At 35.1% G+C, this 21450-nt stretch overlaps 2 protein-coding genes across 2 annotated transcripts; both read left to right on the forward strand.

Annotated features, from left to right (window-relative positions):
- Positions 1–377: 377 nt before the first annotated feature.
- Positions 378–3638, forward strand: LOC107771950 (WEB family protein At2g38370-like). The gene is made up of 2 exons (XM_016591420.2): positions 378–769; positions 1885–3638. The coding sequence occupies exons 1-2, from the start codon at positions 578–580 to the stop codon at positions 3403–3405; spliced, it is 1713 nt and encodes a 570-aa protein (XP_016446906.1). The 5' UTR covers positions 378–577; the 3' UTR covers positions 3406–3638.
- A 5935-nt stretch (positions 3639–9573) lies between these two features.
- LOC142165110 (uncharacterized) lies at positions 9574–11456 on the forward strand. Its single transcript, XM_075223737.1, has 3 exons — positions 9574–10060; positions 10176–10663; positions 11013–11456. The coding sequence occupies exons 1-3, from the start codon at positions 9574–9576 to the stop codon at positions 11454–11456; spliced, it is 1419 nt and encodes a 472-aa protein (XP_075079838.1).
- The last annotated feature ends 9994 nt before the right edge of the window (positions 11457–21450 follow it).

Here is a 21450-nt window from a genome sequence, read left to right on the forward strand (position 1 = left end):
AGTATTTCAAATTTAAAATTATGTTTGGACATGCATTTCAATTGAAAAAATATTAAAGTTTTGTGACTGGGGAAAAAAGTTTATCTGAAAATTTTGAAAAAGTGTTTTAAAAAAAATTATTTTCGAAATTTTTTCAAAAACTTGCAAAATTTAATGGACAAATATAAATTTTTTAAAAAAAAAATTCTAAAAAACAAATTATGGACAAACCGGTTACTCATTCCCCTCTAAAAGAGAAAAGGTCAGGTCTTTTATCTTACGAAAGGAAATAAAAGTAAAGAGGGTAAAAATTGAAATAGGTTCCCTCTCAAGTCGAAACGACACCATTTTACAATAAACTTTACCACAACAAAGGGGTGTGGTCTTTTACAGAATCTAGGCTTTGTTGTCGTTATTTGATCCAACATAGTCCAACGTTACACTGCTAACACTGTTCAGTTATCAGTACTTTCTTACACTCTTTTTTTGATAACTTCACCCACTACTCTCCTCCTTTCCCTTCCATACATTGTTATCTCTCTTTGTCCTTGTACTACTCTCTGTCATTATTTTCTTCTTGTTTTTACTTTATGATATAATGGATGCTTCTGAAATCTCTAGTGCCAATGCTGGTGTGAATTTGTTCAGTTCTTGTACTGAAATGGAGGAGAAGGGTTGTGTTGTTAGGGCAGAAATTGACACTTCTGCTCCATTTGAGTCTGTGAAAGAGGCTGCTACTCGATTTGGTGGAATTGGGTTTTGGAAGCCCACTCTTCACAAGTCATTTGAGGTCTCTTCTTTTTCTTTCCTCTGTCCATTTTAGTATATTTGAGCCGAGGGTCTTTCAGAAGCCTCTTTATTCCTTCGGGTAGGGTAGGGGTAATGTGACACATTACCTCCCAGACCCCATGTGTTGTTATTGTTGTTGTCTATTTTCGTATCCACAATGCAGAGTTTTTATGCTTAAATTTGTGATTATTTTACCTTAGACATTAGAGAAAAAAGTGAATCTTTTTTGGTACGTCTACCTTCTACCAAGAAACAATATGGAGTACTTATTGTTTAATGGAAAAAGTAGATTATTTGGGCAATACTGTAATTTAGTCTTATGGGAAAACATTTCTGAAGTTCTTGCACAACCAATGTTTGCATATTTCATGAATCTTGTAAGTTGTATGTAGCATTCCTTTGCCGCAGTGGCTGCTAAATTTGTGTTTGTATGTATGTGGATTTTACTTAAATACACTGACAATCAAGATGTTTTTGCACTATCGGTGTGCTTTAACCCGTTGTATGAAGGTAATCTGCTATTAACTACTATTACATTGTTAATTGCATGGAAACAAAACAGGTTGAGGCTCAATTGATTTCCCACAAGGAAAAGATATTATCTTTGTGGGGAGATGTCCTCCTGTGCAGCTTTTCAGCTTTTCAGGAGTTGCTTCCTCGAGCATTTGCATCTCTCTTGTATTTATGACAGTTTCCCTAGTCCAGGGTTTTGAAGTGTTTGGTTGTTTTTGGTTTCCAAAAGCCATTAGAGGTGTAGCCTTCTGCTGTCGTTTGCATATTACGGTAGCCAATTATATCTTTTAGTTTTGGGATGATTCAGAAGATGAATGTCATTACGTAATGCCAGTTAGAATGAAACCTTAGCATATACTTGTGGAAGTGCTACAATAGCATAATCGTGTGTTGCAATTTCTTGACTAAATTCTAAGAAGCAAACTCTTCAAATGCCAACATCTTAGTCCTAACTGTATTAATGGTGGTCCTTGCTGTATTCGTGGTCCACTAAATGAATTTTTATAGTTCCAATATTCCCAATCAAAGTCCTGAAAGAGTGTACCTAACTTGCTTCTTCTATGCTATATGTTCAATTATTGGTTTCATTTGGCTTGGCTATAGGTTGCTGAAGAGAAGGTTGACATTGCAAAAGTGGAGGAACAGGCGGCACAGTTGGAAAAAGATCTGATTGTGAAAGAGAAGGAAACACTTGAGGTATTAAAAGAATTGGAAAGCACTAAAGTAATGATTGAAGAGCTGAAATCAAAGTTGCAGAACGAGGCATCCGAGGTCACTGCTACACTAACTGCTGATGCCGAAGCTAAGGATGTACATCTTGCTGGTGAAGTGGCAGAGAAGGAAAACCATGAAATGAATATTGTAAGCGATAATCAGGACACAACTGGTGGTTTGGTTCTGTGTCCCTCTTCAGCTCCAGGTTTTATCTTATTGGAATTAAAACAGGCTAAACTACACTTGACCAGGACAACTAGTGATCTTGCTGATATTCGAACCACTGTTGAATCATATAACAAAAGAATTGAAAATGAGAGAATCTTGCTTGAGAAGACCCGCCAACGGCTATCTTCAAGTTCCTCGAAAATCTCATCTCTTGAAGAAGAGTTAAATAAAACAAAAGAAAAGCTAAAGTTGGTGAAAGATGGTGAAGTTAGTTCTTGTGATCCCGTGGATTTGACAAGGGAGCTTCCGAGACTGACTGCTGAGACCGAGCAGTTTAAGAAAGTGGGAGAAGCTGCAAAATCAGAAGTCTTGAGGGCTTTGTCTGAGATTGAACAGACAAAGACAAGGATCAAAACAGCGGAGATCAGGTTGGTTGCAGCCAAGAAGATGAAAGCAGCAGCTAGAGCTGCTGAAGCTGTTGCCCTTGCTGAAATCAAGGCTATATCAAACAGTGAGATGCAACTAAGGCGGCCTGAGGACAGTGTAACTCTTACCTTTGAGGAGTACTCGTCTCTACTGTCCAAAGCACAAGATGCACAGGAAGCTAGCAAGCAAAGAGAAGTAGATGCAATGATGTTAGTGGATGAAGCTAATGTGTCAAAAACAGAAATCTTGAAGAAGGTAGAAGAAGCTACAGAAGAAGTTAAAGTTAGTAAGAAGGCATTAGAAGAAGCACTGAGCAGAGTGGAGGCTGCAAATGAAGGGAAGTTAGCGATCGAAGAAGCTCTGCGCAAATGGAGGTCTGAAAATGGCCAGAGAAGACGTTCTGTACAGAACTCGACCAAGTTTAAAAATCCTTCCTCATCTCAGCATAGGAAAGATTCTGTCCTAGTTGATGTCAATGGCCTGACGCTTGTCAATGATGAGTTAAAACCAGTTGTAAAGCCAACTCTATCAATAGGGCAAATATTGAACAAGAAGTTGCTTTTGACTGAAGAGTTTGAGAATGGAAGAAAAAAGGTTGGAAAGCATACATTGTCGCTGGCCCAGATGCTTGGGAAACCAACTGGTGAGGTGCAGTTAAGTCGGAAGGATGAGAAGGAGAATGGACATAAGCATCATCTCCCTGCAAAAAGAAAGAAGTTTGGTTTTGCTCGGATTTCGCATCTTGTGACTCAACACTCTAAGAAAAAGAAGCAGCACACTGCAAGTTTGAGCTGCAAATCAGCTGAACTGAATTAATACTAACTCGGTTTGTACCATGTGGATAAATTAGATCAAGGTGTTTCTTGTAATTTGCCTAATCTAGATTTGTGTTAGCTTGGTTTGCAACTTATGTTTGCTATGGTCAGTGTATGATTTAATTAATTTTATCCATTTGTGCAGATCAGCCGATTGAATTACTACTAACTTGGTCTGTACCATGTGGATAAATTTGGTCAGGGACATTCCTACGGTTTAACTTGTTTGTGTTAGCTTGATTTTGCAGCCTGTGTGTATTGTTTGCTATGATATGATTCAGTTGATTTTATTCTGTACCATGTGGATAAATTAGATCAAGGGCTTTCTTCTGATTTTATCTAATCTAGATTGTGTTAACTTGGATTTGCAACCTATGTTTGCTGAACAATACAACAACATGCCCAGTAATATCCCACCCTGTGGGGTCTGGGGAGGGTAGTGTATACGTAGACCTTACCCCTGCCTTATAAGGATAGAGAGGCTGTTTCCAATAGACCCTCGGCTCAGGAAAGCATAAGCACCATATTAATGAAAATATAGACAAGAAGGGACAGTACCAAAAAGCCATATAAAAGCAGAATAAAAACAACAAGATATTAAGGTAATCAACAATGAAAGAAAATAATGGTTAGTCATAAAAACATACTGCCCACAAAAAGCGAGACTGCGTGCCAATACTACTGTTATGAATACTCTAGATTATTAAATATTAAAGATTTTAAATAAAACATAAATAAATATATCATGTTCTCCCATATTTTCTAACATACTTCGCAGGAGGAAGAGCATATGAAAATTAAAGAAAAGAAGCAAAAAAGAGTGAGAATTGAGTAGTCAACCGGGAATGAAGAAGCAAAAATAGCACAATAGTTGCGACAATGGCAATTGGAATTCATGAACCAAATTACATAGTTGCAACTAGCAAAGTATAGTTGAAACTATGGTTCTTCCTCTGCAGAATGAAACTCATTTGGCAAAGTTATAGTTGCGCCTACAATTTTCATAGTTGCAATTACAATTTCCATAGTTGCAACTATGGAGAACCTTGGGCAAGAAAACTCTATAAATGGAGTGTAAATTTTGAAGAGAAGATATACAGTCTTACGGGAGAGAACTATTCTTTGGTCTCTCTTTTCTTTAGTATTTTCTACTCGTTGTCTTTCTTTTAGAATAATAATATTTCTTCATAAGTTCTTTATTCCTAAATTAGTTTTTTCTTACTTCATAATGGAGTAATCTTTTTTTGTTGGGATAGTTGATGAAGCTTGATATATATATATACTATCTCAGTTTTAATACATTCTTGAATTGGAACTTTCTATTTATATTTTATATTGTGCTATAATAATAGTTTTTAACTAATCATTGTTATCACTTTTTTATATTGTGCTATAATAATAGTTTTTAACTAATCATTGTTATCACTTCTATATATTTTATCTTTAAGTTACTCTTATATTAATTTTGTAATTCTCACGGAGCAAAATTAATATATAGTAACTATTGAATAAAATAGTGAAGTGAGAGTAATTATTAGTAAGCTATCTTGCTTACCTCAATTTTAATTCTCACGGAGGTATTGTAGTCGTAAGAATATTGATTTAGTAAAAATATTCTCACGAAGTTTTTACTATCTTTAGCACAATTCAGACCAGAGGATATTTCGATTTAACTGTCACCAGTTTTAACTCAATTAATTACATAACCTCACGGAGTGTTATTAGTTGATTAATTCTTGGTGAGATAAGATATAATTGTGTTAGCAATAAGCAATTATCCTTTAGAGAAATACATGTAGAAAGTGAGATTTTATTATAATATATTATCAAGTGAATTTAACAATACCCAATTCTTTTAAATTACAAATCTTTCGAAAGTTGTTTAATTTTGTTAAGTATTTAACAAGTTTTAATTCCACAAACTTTTCATCAATCTGATTCTCTCAAATAGTAGTTGAAATATTAAAAGTCTGTAGCATAGATGTTCCAATCTCTGTGAGACGATATCATAAACTATACTAGAATTTGACAAAGCACGAGCAAGAAAATCCTATATATACACATTGGCCTCGTCAAATTTTTGGCGTCGTTGCCGGAGATCGGCATATATCTACTTCAGATTAAATATTTTATTACTAATTTGAGACCTTATTATTGTTATTTATCTGTTAGTATTATCACTAATTACTAAGTAATACTATAACTACTGTTGTAATATTAATATTATTATTTTCTTTTTGTAACAGCACTTTAAAAAAGAAAAAAAATATATTAGTACTTCTTCCTATTATTTCTATCATTAGCTTTCCTTCATTATATTTAGTGTAATTATTATTAGTATTATCACCTCTTGTATCATTTTTTTCTCATTGCGAGTACTTCGACGTACTTTTATTTTTATTTTTCAATATAGTTTGTTGTTACATATTATTATTTTCTTATTATTGTTTATTTATAATTATTTTTCTGTAATATTATATTATTATTGTTAGTATTAGTACTTCTACAATGTTATTCTTACTGATCATTATTATTCACTAGTACAACTTTTGTTTATAATTAATAATACTATACTTTTTCAATTCATTGTTAGTATTACTACTGATGCTTACTGGTTAGTTTCATTGTTTTATATTTTTATTTTATTTTACTAGATTAATTACTAGTATTATTATCTATAATATTGAGGTATTTGTTTTTCTTCACTAACTATTTATATTTGAAATTTACTTTAGTTTAGTTATTAATTACTAGTACTATACTAGAAATTAATGTTAATTTTTTTTTTACTTTCAAAATTTTAAGTAGTTTATGACCCGCTCTTAAAAGAATTGGCTAATTACGATCCTGAAATTGAAAGATACCTTCGATTGTGCAGGAAAGGACAAACATCGTTTTCTCAAGGAGCAACTTGTGAAGAAATGGAAAATCAGGAAGTAGAGGATATTAATCCACTTGGGATCTCACCACCAGTCCATGTAGAGGAGCAATTTGATGAAGTGGCGCCAAGGCCAGCAAACAGAATCCTTAGGGATTATGCTAGACTCGATCGCTTCAACTGTGAATCTAGTGTCAGGAAGCCCCCCGTGGCAGCCAACTTCTTTGAAATCAGGACCGGCCTGATTCAGACAATTCAACAATCTTGTATCTTCACTGGTAATACAAGTGAAGACCCACATAGTCATTTAATTGATTTTCTAGAACTTGTAGAAACTGCTAAGTACAATGGAGTACCTCGTGAAGCCATCAAGTTATGGCTATTTCCTTTTTCTTTAAAAGGAGATGTCAAGACTTGGTTGCGAAGTATGCCTCAAGGGTCCATTATGACATGGGACCAGATGACTCAAAAGTTTTTAAACAAATATTTTTCCCCTGCTAAAACAACAAAGTTAAGACAAGACATATCTAATTTCTTGCAGACTGACACTGGATCAGTTTATCAAGCTTGGGAAAGATTAAAAGCAATGTTAAGAAAATACTCACTCCATGATATTCCTGAACATATGCAATTGTACATTCTCTATCACGGGTTAAAACCTTCTGCTAAAAATGTGATAGATGCAGCTGCAGGAGGTTCTGTAATAGGAAAAACCACAGAGGAATTATTGCAACTGTTGAATAAAATTTCAGAGAATGTTATCCAATGGCCATCTGAGCGTGTAATCATTAAAAAGTTTGCTACGGTAAATCAAGTTAATGCTTTAAATATACTAACGCAACAAATTATTTCTTTGGCACAAAAGTTTGAATCTTTTCAGGTGAATACACAACAATCAAACTAATCTGAGGCTTGTGACATGTGCGAAGGAAACCACCAAAACCATGAATGTCAAGCAACCAATCAAACGGGTGAATATATTAATGTCATCGGTTACAAGCCATATCCTTTTGGGAGTCCAATGGCACAGAAGCATCCAGGATTTCAGTGGAATAACCCAAATGGTGCAGAAAACTCTCAAAGCTTCCAGAAACAACATGTACAAGGTCCGCCGGGATACCAGAATCAAAATCGTGGGCAACCAAGTTACAGACCTTATCAGCAAGCAGGACCATATCAACAAGCAGGGTCATACCAGCAGAGGCCCCAACAAGCTCATCCAAGTCTTGATGACCTTTTGTACAAGTATATTAAGGTCACTAATGAAAAGATGGAAACCCAAAATTCATCCCTCAAAAATCTGGAAATTCATTTAGGCCAATTGGCAGCTCTTGTGTCAGAAAAGATTCAGGGTCCCTTACCAAGCAATACAGAGAAAAATCCAAAAGAGTACCTTAAGGCCATCACTTTACGGTCAGGTAAGGAACTTGATGAACCTTATGCAGACTGACAAAAAAAGAACCAGACAGAACAACAGGTAGACAAGAGTAAGAATTTTGAAAAACCATCTGAACCATCAAAGGAAAAAGAAATAAAGAATAAGGAATAAAAAATTTCTGAAAAAATGGTTGCCCCACCTGTGACAATTCCTTTTCCACAAAAATGAAACGAGAAAAGCTTGATGGTCAATTTGCAAAGTTTTTGGAAATCTTAAAACAGATTCATATTAATATTCCTTTTACTGATGCTTTGTTGCAAATGCCTTCATATGCTAAATTTTTAAAAGAAATTTTGTCAAGTAAAAGGAAATTAGAAGAAGTTTATATGGTAATGCTTACTAAAAAATGCAGTACTATACTTCAAAATAAGCTACCACAAAAACTTGGTGATCCTGGCAGTTTTACCATTCCATGCACTTTGGGAGGTGTATATTTTGAAAAAGCACTTTGCGCTGGAGCTTCAATAAATTTGATGTCATTTTCTATCTTTAGAAAATTGGATCTTGGTGAAATGAAGGACATAGGTGTTTCTCTTCAGTTTGCAGATCAAAGTACTAAGAGACCTAAGGGAATAATTGAAAATGTGCTTGTAAGAGTAGATAAGTTTGTTTTTCCTGTAGATTTTATAGTACTTGAAATGAAAGAATGTCCTGATGAACCAATAATTTTGGGTAGACCATTTCTTGCTACAGGAAGAGAAATCATAGATGTTCATCAAGGGCAACTAATCTTGAGAGTTGATGAAGAAAGAGTCATTTTTTATATGCAAAAGATACTAAGATTTTCAGGAGATGAGGCATCATCTTCATGCTTTTCTATTGACATGATTAGTGATCTTGCAGATGAATTCAAAGATGATCAATTAATTTCAGACTCAATGGAAAGATGTTTGACCAAATCAGGCACCGCACAAGATGATGATCCCGCAATTAGGAGAGAAGCTGAAATACTGAAAAAAGATTCTGAGGATAAGGAGATGCAATCAGAAGAAGTTCAACCAAAAATTAAACTCAAAGATCTTCCTTCTCATTTAAAATATGTTTATCTTGAGCAAGAATTATTTCCAGTAATTATTTCATCTTCTTTGACTGCAGAACAAGAAGAAAGACTAATTCAAGTTTTAAAAGCACACAAAGGAGCCTTAGAATGGACTGTAGAGGATATCAAAGGGATTAGTCCAGTAATTTGTACGCATAGAAACCTCATGGAAGATAGATACAAGCCAATAATTCAACCCCAAAGGAGACTGAATCATGCAATGCAGGAAGTAGTGAAAAAGGAGCTTGTCAAGCTTCTAGCGGCAGGTATTATTTACCCAATTTCAGATAGCTCTTGGGTAAGCCCAGTTCAGGTAGTACCAAAGAAAGAAGGTATGACAGTTATAAAGAATGAAAATAATGAACTCATACCTACGAGGACTATTACAGGATGGAGAGTCTGTATTGATTATAGACGTCTCAATGATGCTACCATAAAAGATCATTTTTCTTTACCATTTATTGATCAAATGTTAGAAGAATTGCAGAATATGGCTTTTACTGTTTCTTGATGGCTATTTAGGGTATAACCAAATACCAATTGCACCTGAAGATCAGGATAAGACAACTTTCACATGTTTTCATGGAACATATGCTTATAGGAGAATGCCATTTGGTCTGTGCAATGCCCCTGCTACATTTCAGCGTTGCATGTCAGCAATTTTTTCTGACATGACTGAAAAATTTCTTGAAATTTTTATGGATGATTTTACACTCTTTGGCAAAACATTTGAAGATTGTCTTTACCACTTAACTTTAGTTCTTAAGAGATGTGAGAGACAAACTTGATTCTGAATTGGAAAAAATATCATTTTATGGTTACAGAGAGAATTGTTTTAGGACATAAAATCACTGCTAATGGGATAGAAGTTGATAAGGCTAAAATTAATCTTATAGCAGGATTACCCCCTCCCACAACTGTTAAAGGCATTAGAAACTTTCTAGGTCATGCAGGTTTTTACAGACGGTTCATAAAGGAATTTTCAAAGATTTCAAAACCTCTGACTAACCTCTTGATGAAAGATGTTAAGTTCGATTTTTCAAGTGATTATATGATAGCTTTTGACACCCTTAAGGAGAAATTATCAAATGCCCCTGTAGTTGTGTTCCCTGATTGGAGTCAACCTTTTGAGATTATGTGTGATGCTAGTGATACGGCAGTTGGAGCTGTTTTAGGCCAAAGAAAGGATAAGATTTTTCGTCTCATTTACTATGCTAGTAGAACACTAAATGAAGCTCATCTGAATTATGCCACAACAGAAAAAGAGTTACTGGCAGTAGTATTTGCATTTGATAAATTTCGTTCTTATTTGATAGGAATAAAGGTGACTGTTTTTACTGACCATGCAGCTATAAAATACCTCTTAGCCAAAAAATGCTCTAACTAGATTGTTAAGATGGATTTTACTTCTGTAAGAATTTGACCTTGAGATAAAAGACAAAAAAGGAACAGAGAATCAGGTAGCTGACCATTTGTCTAGACTAGAAGACCCTCCCCTTGAGTTCAGCGAGATAAAAGAAGAATTTCCTGATGAACACATTTTTTCAGTTGACTCTGTTGTGACTCAACCACCCTGGTACGCAGATATTGCTAACTGCTTGGTTGGAATATGGACACCCCAAGATATCTCTTATCAGCAGAGAAAAAAGCTTATTTCTGATGCTAAGTATTATTTGTGGAATGAACCTTACTTATTCAAAATTTGTGCAGATAATATCATCAGGAGGTATGTACCTGAAGAAGAGATGGCCAAAATTTTGTATCACTGCCATGATGGAGCAATTGGAGGTCATATGCTGCAAACCGTACGACATTTAAAGTATTGGAGGCCGGATTTTTCTGGCCAACACTCTTCAAAGATGCCCGAGCATATGTTGCACAATGTGACATGTGTCAGAAAAAAGGTAATATCACTAAGAGAGATGAGATGTCATTACAATCAATACAGGTATGTGAAATATTTGATGTTTGGGGAATAGATTTCATGGGTCCTTTTCCTTCTTCTCATTCATTTGAATATATCCTTGTGGCTGTGGATTATGTATCAAGATAGGTTGAAGTCATCCCCACAAGGAAGAATGATGCTCATACAGTGTATGATTTTCTTAGAAAAATATTTTTACTAGATTTGGCACACCTCGAGTCATCATTAGTGATCAAGGAACTCATTTCATGAATAGACAATTTTTTGCTTTGCTATCAAAATATGGTGTTACTCATAAAACTGGAACATCATATCATGCTCAAACACAGGGACAAGTTGAAGTTTCCAACCGTGAGTTAAAAAGAATTCTTGAAAAGACGGTTAGAATTTCAAGAAAAGACTGGTCTTTAAAATTAGATGAGGCATTATGGGCATATCGAACGGCGTTCAAAACTCCAATTGGAACATCCCCATATAAATTAGTCTTTGGAAAGGCTTGCCATTTGCCAGCTGAATTAGAACACAAAGCTTTTTGGGCACTGAAAGCATTAAATTTTGAATTAACCTGTGTTGGTAAAAAGAGATTTTTTTTGGTTAATGAATTAGAAGAACTGAGGTTGGAAGCTTATAAAAATGCCAGAATATTCAAAGAAAAAACAAAAATATGGCATGACAATTTTATCCGACAAAAAAGTTTCAAAATTGGAGATCAAGTACTTCTTTATAATAGCACGTCTTTCTTTTTCTCCATTCCCGAGCTCCTCGATCAATAGGTCTGGGAGAGGAGCTGAAAGCCACTTGACTGTAAGCAGAGGAGCCGGGGCTGAGGCTATTTCCAGGGAAATTAAAATCCAGGTGGACAGGTCCTTATAATGTTACAGATGTTACTCCATATGGGGAAATTAAAATTCAACAGATCAATGGAGGAGACAAATTTAAGGTAAATGGTCACAAGTTAATGTTGTATTTTGGAGGCCATTTTGAGCAACAACCATCGGTAACTTTGATAGCCTAATACATTCCGCTGTTAATAAGTCGAGCTGACGACATTAAATTCAGAACTACAATTTCCTTACCCGTAGCCATTGAGGGTGAAGCAATGGAGCCTCATAAGTCCAACATAGATTTGAATAATTAAATGCTTAACTAATTGATCTGGTTAATATCCAGATTATTGTATAATCGGAACATCTCATAAAGGTCTCTACAAAAACAGATCCACCTATACAGGAGCAACTTCATGGTAACCGGTATGCCTAAGTGACCGATTAGTTAACTATTTAATGATGCAATTCAAATGGTGGCACAGGTAAATTTTGGTTTATATTTAAACCCGGACCCTATGACTGTTAAGGTGTTAAATTAATCCAGTCTATTACACATAGAATATGTGTGGTCACAGTTTCTTTCAAGCTTTCTTCTGTGACTGTAAATTTGAAAGCTAAAAAGATTTTTAATTTATTTTTTCAAAAATTTCTTTAGTACTTCATGTATATATATACTTTTTTTCTATAATGTTATAATAAATTTATGTATTTTTAAATTATATATATATATTTTGTGTAATGTTATAATAATTTTTTTTCTTTTTAAATGATTGTGTCGCTGTAGGTTTTTAATTAGTAAAATAAATTCTTTCTATTGTGCTCAAATATTAAGTCTTTTTTCATCATCATATTAATTCCATGCCCATGACTTTAATTTTGTGAAGGCAAAAACTAGCGTCTCCAACTCGCGAGATCAAAGGAATTGAGAAAAGTTATTATCACAAGAAGACATACTCAATAATTTTTCTAGAACTTGCTCTAAATGTTCTTCGAGGCAAAATAATGGATGACACTGATTCTTGAAAGATGAAATTAGGCATCCTTTGATACACCTTTTAGCCTCTTTTAGTTTATTCTCTCCAAGAAAAAAAATGAAGCTTTTACCTCTTAGAACCTATCTTTGAGCCATTATCCTTTTTTTTAAAAAACACCATGGTCTATAACCTCCAAAAGAAAGGAAAAAAGAGAGATGTATATTACTACTACAGTTATTACTTCTTCCGGCCATGATAAGTAATGTTTGTTAGAAAAAGAGAAGAAAGACTGTGCAAGGCATGAAACAGAAAAGAAAAAAGAAAAAGAAAAAGAAAAGGAAAAAGAGAGAGATATAATATATAAGTGTGTGTATATTCATATATCTCTTTATAAAAATAAAGAAAAAAAGAAAAAAAGGAAATGCAAAAATACTAGGGAAAAAAAAAGATAGAATAATTAGTATCAAGGAACATTTGCTCCAAGCTGGAAGAAGAAAAGTCACTATAAAAATATCTTTATCCTACAAGCCTGAAGCCTGACATTATAAGCCAAGAAAAAGTCCTAAATAGATTTCAAAATCAGTGTTGAATCTACATTAGTGGAGATTAACATGAAGAGCAAGCCTATGGACGAACAATTGTGATATTCAAGACTTGTGATCATAAAGTTATCAATTCCGAAAGATTCAAGAGGAAAAGATTGCAAATTTTGCTTTTTCAAAAGTAAAATCAGAAGCAAGGTAAAAGATTTGGTGAAACTTAAAAGATTAATCATTTGGCATGATGAATGAAGTTATTTTGAATAAATTTTCTAACTTACAAAGACCAACGTTTTGAAGAAAATGTTACCAAAAAAAAATTATTAGTAGAAATGTTTTTCCTCGAGGACGAGCAAAGATTCAAATGTGGAGAAATTTGATGGGTTATAATTTATTCATATATTTTTATATGTTAAATATTAAAGATTTTAAATAAAATATGAATAAATATACCATGTTCTCCCATATTTTCTAACATACTTCGCAGGAGAAAGAGTGTATGAAAATTAAAGAAAAGAAGCAAAAAAGAGTGAGAATTAAGTAGTCAACCGGGAATGAAGAAGCAAAAATAGCACCATAGTTGCGACAATGGCAATTGGAATTCATGAACCAAATTACATAGTTGCAACTAGCAAAGTATAGTTGAAACTATGGTTCTTCCTCTCCATAATGAAACTCATTTGGCAAAGTTATAGTTGCACCTACAATTTTCATAGTTGCAATTACAATTTCCATAGTTGCAACTATGGAGAACCTTAGGCAAAAAAACTCTATAAATAGAATGTGAATTTTGAAGAGAAGACATAGAGTCTTACGGGAGAGAACTATTCTTTGGTCTCTCTTTTCTTTAATATTTTCTACTCGTTGTCTTTCTTTTAGAATAATAATATTTCTTCATAAGTTCTTTGTTCCTAAATTAGTTTTTTCTTACTTCATAATGGAGTAATCTTTTTTTGCTGGGATAGTTGATGAAGCTTGATATATATATTATAATACTATCTCAGTTTTAATACATTCTTGGTTTGGAACTTTCTATTTATATTTTATACTGTGCTATAATAATAGTTTTTAACCAATCATTGTTATCACTTCTATATATTTTATCTTTAAGTTACTCTTATATTAATTTTGTAATTCTCACGGAGCAAAATTAATATTAGTAACTATTGAATAAAATAGTGAAGTGAGAGTAATTATTAGTAAGCTATTATTAAAAGTCTGTAATCTTGCTTACCTCAATTTTAACTCTCACGGAGGAATTGTAGTCGCAGGAGTATTGATTTAGTAAAAATATTCTCACGAAATTTTTACTATCTTTAGCACAATTCAGACCAAAAGATATTCGATTTAACTGTCACCAGTTTTAACTCAATTAATTACATAACCTCACGGAGTGTTATTAGTTGATTAATTCTGGGTGAGATAAGATTTAATTGTATTAGCAATAAGCAATTATCCTTTAGAGAAATACATGTAGAAAGTGAGATTTTATTATAATATATTATCAAGTGAATTTAACGATTCCCAACTCTTTTAAATTACAAATCTTTCGAAAGTTGTTTAATTTTGTTAAGTATTTAACAAGTTTTAATTCCACAAACTTTTCATCAATTTGATTCTCTAAAATAGTAGTTGAAATATTAAAAGTTTGTAGCATAGATGTTCCAATCTCTGTGAGACGATATCATAAACTATACTAAAATTTGATAAAGCACGACCAGAAAAATCCTATACACATTGGCCTCGTCAACTGTGTATTGTTTGCTGAACAATATATGGTTCAATTGATTTTATCCAATCTCTGTATGATCCTGTTTACCAGAATCAGTATGCAATAAGTTTACGACTAAGAGTGAGTTGGGAACAAGTATACTTAGATCTAGATTTTTAAACTTGTTTTACCTTATTAAGCTTTGGACTTACGCCTTTAGGCTTTAGCTATGCACCTAACCTATGGGATGAGACTATGGCTGTCCAATGGGACGGGTCGTCCCGTCTCGTACCTTCCCGTTCCGTCTCACTTCATTTTAAACGGGATGGGCCAATGTTAAACGGGACACAGGATGGGACGGGACGAACATTTTGTCCCGTCCCATTTTGTCCCATTCAGGGGCGGATTTACCTTGGTGTAAGCGGTGCCATCCGACACCGCTTCGCCGGAAAAGTTTACTGAATATGTGTAAACTATTAATATGTACAAATAAATGTTTTGATAAAAAAACGGACACTGTTTTACGCATCTATCTCTCTAGCTCTCCTGGTCATGTGTTTCACGTTCCTTGGTGAAGTCTTGGGTTCGAAACTCGACAGCTTCTTATGCCGTGCTTAAAACTGAGTAACTTTTTTATGCCTTTTCTGCTTAAGAATGTGGCATCGAAGGTGCAACCCTTGACCCTTAGCTGGTAAGGACAAACTAAACTAGTGGACCACACTAGAGCTTGGGCCGCATTAACAATAATTTTTCGTAGGTTCTATGCTAAGTTGTCTCACTATTTCTTTTTGGCCAAATAACTTTGTAGCCACTTAAACTTGCATCATTTTGCAAAGCCGATACATGAACTTATATTTTTTCCATTTGAACACTCCAACTTGACAAAATGGGTACTAATAAATACATCCACCAGAGCGTGTACATCAATTGCACTGACATGTACAACACGTCGTGCGAAGCTATTTATTACTTGTCATGTGTTATTTGTGGGTCTCATTTTTAAATACAAAATCAACAAAAAAGTTACAAATACAAAGAAAAAACACCTGAAACATACCCAGTATTAATCTGTACCTAACTGGCCCCTTTCTTCTTCGTTCACCCTCGTCCCTTCCTTTCTTTACTCTTCTTTTTTTCATTTCTCTTTTTCTTCATTATTCTCTCTCTCTTATTTCTAAATCAAATTCACAACATCACTATGGTCATGATTAGACCTTAACCAAAAAAAAAATTGGAATTTCAGAAGAAAAAAAAAACAGAAATCCATGATTTGAAAAATGGAGGTCGCCCAATATCATTGCAAATTTGCCTCTCTTTTTTTGCTGCTATTTTGACAAAGATGAATTCGATGATAGAACAACGACAAAGCTCAAGCTTTCTTCCGACCACCGGTGGTTGAGGGATGTTGGGACGGAAATAGTGGGTGAAGACAAGCAAATGAAAAAAAAAGATTATTGAAAGGGAAGATGAAGGGAAAAAGAAACAGAGAAAGGGGAGGGAGGAAGAGAAATTAGGATGAGAAATGAAAAAAATTGGGTGGGAGTTTTGCTGGGAAGACGAGAGAGTTGGAAGGGGATGGCAAAGAGAATGGGAAAGGGGAAAGTCTTTTTTTTCTTTTTCATTTTTTATTTTTATTTATATTTTATTCTAATTCTATTTTTTTTAGTAAAAACAATATTATTCATGCGCCTTGGCAGCGCGATTTGCACACAGTTTAGCTATGCCAGCTGCACTTCTTCCACATAGGCATGATCAATGGTCAAAAGTGTTTATTACTACCCACTTTGTCAAGTTGGAGTGTTCCAATGGGAAAAATATAAGTTTATGTATCAGCTTTACAAACTGATACAAGTTTAAGTGGTCACGAGGCCATTTGGCCTTTCTTTTTCTTTCTATCTTTATATTGGGCGGCGATGAAATTGGTTCAAACCAATTTTCAAGTCAAATAATGAAAGAGTTTTTAAGTGATTATTTAGTGTTATATATAGAAAAGGTAATATTAGTATTATTTCTAGTGAGTATATTCTAAATATATTTCAAAAAAATAAAACCTGTCGAGGGGGGTTGTAGTAACATAGTTGATTAATTTTTTTAATAAGATTCGAATTTATTATTTTAATGTGTATTGTTACACTGATATATGTTTTATTTGTTCATTTCTTTAAATGTCGACACCGCTTACGAAAAATCCTGCGTACGCCCCTGGTCCCGTTTTGTGCCGTCTTGTCCCGTACCGTCCCGCCTGTCCCCGTATATCCCGCGAGTTTTTATGGTATATTTGTGAAATTTTTGTTGTATTTGGTAAGTATAAAACAAATTCAACTTATGCACCAGCCATTAATAAAATGATTGCAAAATTTAAAAAGTATTTTTTCTCTATTCCCCAAGTTTATTTAATTTCTCCTATACTTAACCCATATTTAAAATTAAGAGGTGCAAAGGGATTTGTTCGTAAAATTTATCAAAATTTAGCAATTCAAGAAAATGAACAACCATCTCTCGAAGACTTCCAAGCTAACACATATTCTTATGCTAGAATCTAGATCAATGTTTGATAAATATAAATCTATGGAAACAAAAGGTGGTGAAACTTCTCCTTCTACTTTTAATTCTAGAGTAGAAGTTCTATTGGAAGATATGGATGATATAACAGGTTTTGATTCCTCTATTGATGATGAACTTGATTCAGAAAGTACAAGAGGGGGGGTGAATTGTGAATACTTAAAATTAATTGCTTATAAGTTGACTTATAACTTTAATAATCAACTGAATATGATAATTTAGCAGATATGGTAACAGAAGGTAAAATGCATAAAATAATTGCAGGAATTAAAAACACCGGGATTTTTATACTGGTTCGGATTCAATGTGAATCCTAATCTAGTCCCCATGGGTTGCAAGAGAGTTCTCTTTAGTAAATGAGTTTCCTCTGAGTATAGATGTGGTGTATATCGCTTAGTTTCTCTAGTACTCGTTTTTGATACAATGCCTCACCAGTTGTGTGCTCACTTTCTATCCCTGACTTGTTACACAGCAGATCTTAGTGAACTACAATGCTTGTTTGCAGTAAAATGAAGAGAGTGATTTGGTTTGATCAAAGTATGACTAAGCTAGGGTTTACAAGAGTGTATAAATACTTTGATGGATGGTAGAGGCTTGACAACCCAAGAGATTTGATCCTTGGAAAGAATTGATTCTTTCCAAGAATAAGGAATGATCTGTTGCTTCTCTTGATTGCTATCCTTCAGCAGAGGATTGCTTCACTTGATTTCTCCTTGATTGTTGGATCTTCCAAATGTGGTCGCTTCCTAGATCTCCTCGTATCCTTTAGTGTTCCGTGATTCTGCCCATGATTCATGCCTTTGTCCAAGGCTTATTTGATTTTTTCCAGCTCAGTTAATCATTGTTATCGCTGATTGATTTGTTGATTAGATTGCGCCCAGATTTACGAGACCAACCCAGATTTGCTGATCATATGATGATTGATTTCTTTCCTTGTACATCATGAACCATTCCAGCAGTCTTCTTTACTTCTTGAACTTGATTTCCTGCACATGTATATTATTTGCATCATTAAAACATGATCTAATAATCTCCCTTTTTTGATGATGACAAAATAATATAATAAGGTAAAGAAGTAAACACCAGTCGACTTCCCTGTGTTTTACTAGACGACTTGACTCCCCCTCAATGTATGTACGATTGACTCCCACTCAATGTATGCAATCGACTTGACTTGTCCATGACTCTCCCCTCAATGTGTGCAGTCGACTTGTACCGACTTGTACCTGTACAGTATACAGTATATGCTACCTATACACATATAAAATGTGTGCAGTCGACCTGTACACATACACAAATAGACGCATAGTCGACTTGTACCTATACACATACACATAACATAGGCAAAATAACATAGGCTTTTTCTCCCCCTTTTTGTCATCAACAAAGAGGGGCCTGCTTTGCTTCACTCTCACTTTTCTTAACCCATGAGCCATTGATACTCACATAGCCCATACTAGCAAAAGCTCTAGAATTATAGGACTTGGAGACAGTAATGAAGGGATAGTTGGATAGAGAAATTTGATGGGCTTCTAGAATATGAGTGATTGCCATGCCATAGGGTAAACTAGTGGGATCTTCAGCACTTTCTATCATGAAATTGATGACCCAGGAGGAAAGCTTGAGTTTGAGTTTGGTGATGAGGCAGTAGACAAAGAATGTATCCCTTTGAGAGAAAGTTGAAAAGGAACCAGTACGAGGAAGCAGGGTGGTTGCCACAATATGGGCCAGAACCCGAATTTCAAAACTTATATCACTAGGGCCCAATTGGTTTGGAAGAATTTCAGAGGGACACTCAACAATGAACTGTTTGGCATGGTCAAAAGAAATTTCCAAATCCTCAGGCCACACAAATTTAAAAAGAGTAGGGAAACCCGAGCAACGACATTGGAAAAGAGAATCAAACAAGGCAAAATCAAGAACAATGCGCTTACCTAGCACTAGAGATTCTAGCCTATCTGGTTTACTAGAGCGAAGATTTGCATAAAACATTTTGACCAGGGGTTCATATACCTTAGGCGGAGGAATAGCGAGGAATTTTTCCCACCCTTGATAAACAAAGAGTTCTTTAACCTTACAATTGAGGGCTTCCATATCATCAAGATCCACGACCCTTCCATGGGTGATGGGCTTGTCCTTAAGAGTAATGAAAAGATCCCTATTTGGGGTATCCTAGAAATTTAGGTCCGAATCGAGTGAGGCAGAGAAATCAACCTTTGATTTCTTTGGGGTGGATGAAATGGGAGGATCTTCCATGGGTCGTTTGCCTAAGGCTTTTTCTCCTAGAAGTTGGGAGTTTTCAGAGAAATCACCCTGAGATGAGGCGAAGCCTTCAGAGTGATCAGACCCTAGGTCTACTTGCTCAGGAGGCGCAGAAGAGGGTTTCGCCTTAGAGCGGGTACTTTTTCTGGTGGAGGCAGAGGGATTCTTGGAGTGTTTCGCCATTGTAGAAGAGGGGATTTGCTCGAGGTTTTAGAGAGAAGATGGAGATGAGAGTGACTGAAAGGGTTTTCTAACTTAAGAAGAGGGTTTTGACGGTTGAGTACAGAAAAGGAAAAGTTGTCAGTTTAGAAGACGTGATGATTGACTTTCCATCTTTGAACTGCGAACTGATGTGAACGAAGTGAAAAGAGAGGGGAAAAAATCAGAGGCGTAATAAATGCGTGGGAAAAGGACAATTATAGCACTTTAAAAGTGATTGAGCACTTAGGTCCTAAGAGTTATTAGAAAAGCAAATAATGCGAAGTAATTTTCTCAAAGTACAAAATCTTTCTTCTAACAAAGGCTTAGTAAAAATATCGGCTAATTGAGCAGAGGTGCCAACAAAGGCTATTTCTATATCTCCCTTAAAAACATGATCTCTAATAAAATGATGCTTAATATCTATATGCTTTGCTCTAGAATGATGCTCAGGATTTTTTGAAAGACAAATAGCACTAGAATTATCACAAAAAATTTGTATAGGTTTAAACGAAAGCTCATAGTCACCCAATTGATGAGACATCCACAGTAGTTGTGCACAATACTGTCCAATAGCAATGTATTCAGCTTCAGAAGTAGACAAAGCGACTGATGCTTGCTTTTTACCGTTCCAAGATGTAAGCACGTGATTTTTGCTTCACGGACAATCGCTCCAAAAGAAAACAAAAATAGTGACCAGTGACCTCGCTGTACAAATTTTCAATTTTTCATGACATGTGCTGCTAGTCATTTGTGGTTCGGCCCATTTTGCATTTGATCTTATCAATCAAAATACAAAGTATGTCTGTCATGGTAATCAAACCGTAATTCGGTCGTTGAAAGAAAATTCAAAAATATATATATATATATATGCATCGTTCGTTCTAGGTTGTGATTTAACTTACTTAAACATTTTAATATAGTGTGATAATTGTGTTGAAGTGTTACATTGTTGTTTGTTTTAATTTCATTTTTTTTTATTTATTTATTATTTCATTTTGTTTTAAAATTAGAGAACAAAGAAAAGAGTGATGAAAATCGGTTTGGGCCCAAGAAATGAAACAAAAATAGGCCCAAAACCGGCACACAAGGACCCAGTCCAAATCAGGCCTGCCCAAACACTGATTCAAACAACGTCGTATCAGCGTCCTTATCAGAACCGTTGATCTGACTCAAACAAACGATCCTGATCAGGTTTCTCACTTCATCTCAACGACGCCGTTTCAGGCAAGTTGATCTGAGCCGTCTAACTCTTTTGATCCAACGGACCCAGGCCTTCCCCCTAAACCCGTCAAGTCTTGACCCGATCCAGCCTTACCCGGTCTCACCCACTATCACACCCAAACGACACCGTCTTCCCTAAGTGAATAGATCCTGGCCATAGATCTCATTTGATCCAACGGCCAGGATCTAAACCCCTAGATCGTATATAAGCTTTCTATCGTACCCCACGCCCCCTATTCGAACCCCCCTCCACTCATCGTCTTCACCAAACACTGAACCCCCCTGAAACCCTAGCAGCCGCCCTGATTTCCCTTTCACCAGAACCCGGCGGCATGGACGCCGGTGACCACCTCCTGAACACCCTAGGACCACCTCACCACACCAAACCCGAATCTGTTACCCCCTAGCCTCGAATCACCTTCCTTCATCTCGAATCTTCATTTGAAGATTCGAGTCGAACTCTGACCTAT

The sequence above is a fragment of the Nicotiana tabacum genome, chromosome 10 (genome assembly GCF_000715075.1).
Source record: "Nicotiana tabacum cultivar K326 chromosome 10, ASM71507v2, whole genome shotgun sequence".
In the NCBI taxonomy this organism is placed as follows: domain Eukaryota; kingdom Viridiplantae; phylum Streptophyta; class Magnoliopsida; order Solanales; family Solanaceae; genus Nicotiana; species Nicotiana tabacum.